Source organism: Pinus tabuliformis, chromosome 7, assembly GCF_031772625.1.
Source record: "Pinus tabuliformis cultivar Carrire ecotype Pingquan chromosome 7, CPIR1, whole genome shotgun sequence".
NCBI classification, from domain to species: Eukaryota; Viridiplantae; Streptophyta; class Pinopsida; order Pinales; family Pinaceae; genus Pinus; species Pinus tabuliformis.
Window position 1 is genome coordinate 809519000 of NC_142293.1, and position 2375 is coordinate 809521374.

Below are 2375 nucleotides of genomic sequence, written 5' to 3' on the forward strand. Positions count from 1 at the left end.
GTTAACTTTCAAGAGGTTAAGTCCAACATATTGGGCAGAAGCAATTCATACAGCTGTCTACTTAAGAAACATATCTCCAACTTCTTCTTTAGACGGAATCACACCTTATGAAGCTTGGTTTGGTTTCAAACCTCGAGTTAAACATCTTAGAGTTTTTGGATCAGTATGTTATGCCTTAGTTCCGAAAGAAAAACGAACTAAGCTTGACTCAAGAAGTTTAAAATGCACAATGATTGGCTATTCTAATGAGAAGAAAGGGTATCATATTTTGACCAATGGAAAATTCATTGTGAGCAGGGATGTCATTTTTGATGAAACTGAGAGTAAGAGTGCTGAAGAAATTGAAAATATTCTTCAAAAGTTAGAAACTAAGGGAAGTAAATGAAATGGAAAAATGCAAAGTCAACCAACTTCACCAAATGGGTATGAACTTGATTTTCCTTCCTCTGAAGATGATTCATCCAGTCCATCTACATCAACAACATCATCTGGGTCTTCTAGCAGTTCATCCGCATCTCCAAGTAGCAACAATTCTTCTAGCAGTTCATCCGCATCTCCAAGTAGCAAGTAGATTACGTGAATCAATTTTCAATTACAAAATCACCCAGAACAACGGTGTCCTTATCCATTTAAAAATATTGAAAATTGTAATATAAAGGACATTGATATTATATAGGGAACAAAATAATTAGTCCCCTGGACTATTACAGTTCTGGATACATTCATGTATGTACTCGGAAAACAATGAAATAATGGAACTTATACAACAGATTAAGTACACATAAATGTATGTATAGGGAAACCAACGAAAGAATGGAGGTCGTAGAGCAGAAGTGAAGGAACAAAAGAATGGTTGGAAGGGCAGGGTATCTAGAATTCATCATTCAGACTATGGAGTTGAGTTGTTGAGGGCTCATTTGCATTCCGCGGGCACCCCCTGGGGGAACCTGTTGGTGTCAGCACAGTAATCATAGATCATATAGTTATTTTGCACCCACTGGAGCTTCTGCTCTTGGTTCGAATCCAAATCTTCCTCTGCAGCGAGATTAGAAGTAGCTGCAGCATTGAAGTTGCGGAAGGATGCAACAAAAGGGGCTTTACTCCAGTCTGTCTTGACGAGTCCACCTCTAGTCGCCCAATCATCTGCATTCCAAAGGCTTGAATAGACCCTCATTGCTTGGCTCTTAGGATAGTGATAATTGCTATCCACTTTACCCAACTCTGTCTCCCTGTTCTTAAACACTCGCACAGGAGTCTCGTCTACAGAAAATCTGAATAACAAACATACATTCATATTTCTGTTAGATTCAGAGATTATATTGTACTATATTGAATGGATGGATGGGCGAAGAGGTAATTAAAATACATACATGATTTGGTTGGATGTCCAGAGCACGGAGTAAGTGTGGAAATCCAAGGTTGGGTCGAACCACAAGTAAAATTGTTGCTCACGATTGCCAAGGCCTTGGGCGAAGACATTAGTGTGCATAATATAAGGATCTCCAGAGAGATTGCCCAGAAATTCAAAATCTATTTCGTCATGTTTGGGGCCTTGAGAGGATAGCTGCAAGGGGGCATAACAACGACATGTTAGCACACCATAGGACAAGATATTGTCATTTAGAATATTAAAAGGGTAGAGTAACAATAAAACATACATAATAGGCAGTGACTGTGCCTGCAGAGTTGCCAGGTACCAACTTGATTTGCATATCAATCTTGGCAAACAGATGCTCCTCTTTGGATTGAAACCCACAACCTGTCATAAAAAACGGAAGGAATAAGATGTCTAATAAGTGTACATGAAAATGAAATAGTTGCAGAGCATGTTGGCATGAAAATTACATTTACCTGAAGTTCGATCCAGAGTCAACTGTAATTGTTGGCCATTGTCAAGGATTTTAGCACGATCATTGCCCCATGTAATGTCGACATCATTGTAGAAATTTGCAGAGACAGTTACGAGAAGTCTGGATGAGAGTAACAATAAAAGAAAGAGGAGGGGCGTTCCCATTTCCAATGAATTCAAAAATATAGATGCAGGGACAGAGCAATGCAGGGAGGATACGAAGGAAAAGGAAAAGAATAGCCCGAGATCCCTGCGTTAAAATAGAGTATTGGAATGAACGGGTGAATTAACAACTCATAGATCGAAATTGCCGTGGGAGAGGGAATTGCTGGGAGTGATGGCTGATTTGGGTTATATATATAAAACATAAATAGCAGTGGGCATATGTCATGTCATCCGCGTGGGCGAGGAAAGATGAAGGAAACAACGGCGAGAGGTATCAGCGGCGGCCAGCCAAAAACATAATGAATAATCGAAGGGCATCGTGGCGGCCAAAATTTTTCACACCGCGTTCCAACCTTACTGG

The 2375-nt window shown here is 40.0% G+C and overlaps 1 protein-coding gene across 1 annotated transcript; it reads right to left on the minus strand.

The window, feature by feature from the left end:
* Nucleotides 1–645: 645 nt before the first annotated feature.
* On the minus strand, nt 646–2160 carry LOC149250031 (xyloglucan endotransglucosylase protein 1-like). Its single transcript, XM_089456375.1, has 4 exons — nt 1852–2160; nt 1659–1759; nt 1371–1564; nt 646–1271 (listed from the first exon to the last, which is right to left on the minus strand). The coding sequence occupies exons 1-4, from the start codon at nt 2012–2014 to the stop codon at nt 914–916; spliced, it is 816 nt and encodes a 271-aa protein (XP_089312501.1). The 5' UTR covers nt 2015–2160; the 3' UTR covers nt 646–913.
* Between the last annotated feature and the right edge of the window lie 215 nt (nt 2161–2375).

Excerpts from the sequence above, each read along its gene's own strand:
- LOC149250031 (XM_089456375.1), bottom strand. The coding sequence starts at position 2,014 with ATGGGAACGCCCCTCCTCTTTCTTTTATTGTTACTCTCATCCAGACTT. Across the intron at positions 1,760-1,851 it reads GACTCTGGATCGAACTTCAG|GTTGTGGGTTTCAATCCAAA; the intron begins GTAAATGTAATT and ends TTTTTATGACAG. Across the intron at positions 1,565-1,658 it reads GCACAGTCACTGCCTATTAT|CTATCCTCTCAAGGCCCCAA; the intron begins GTATGTTTTATT and ends GCCCCCTTGCAG.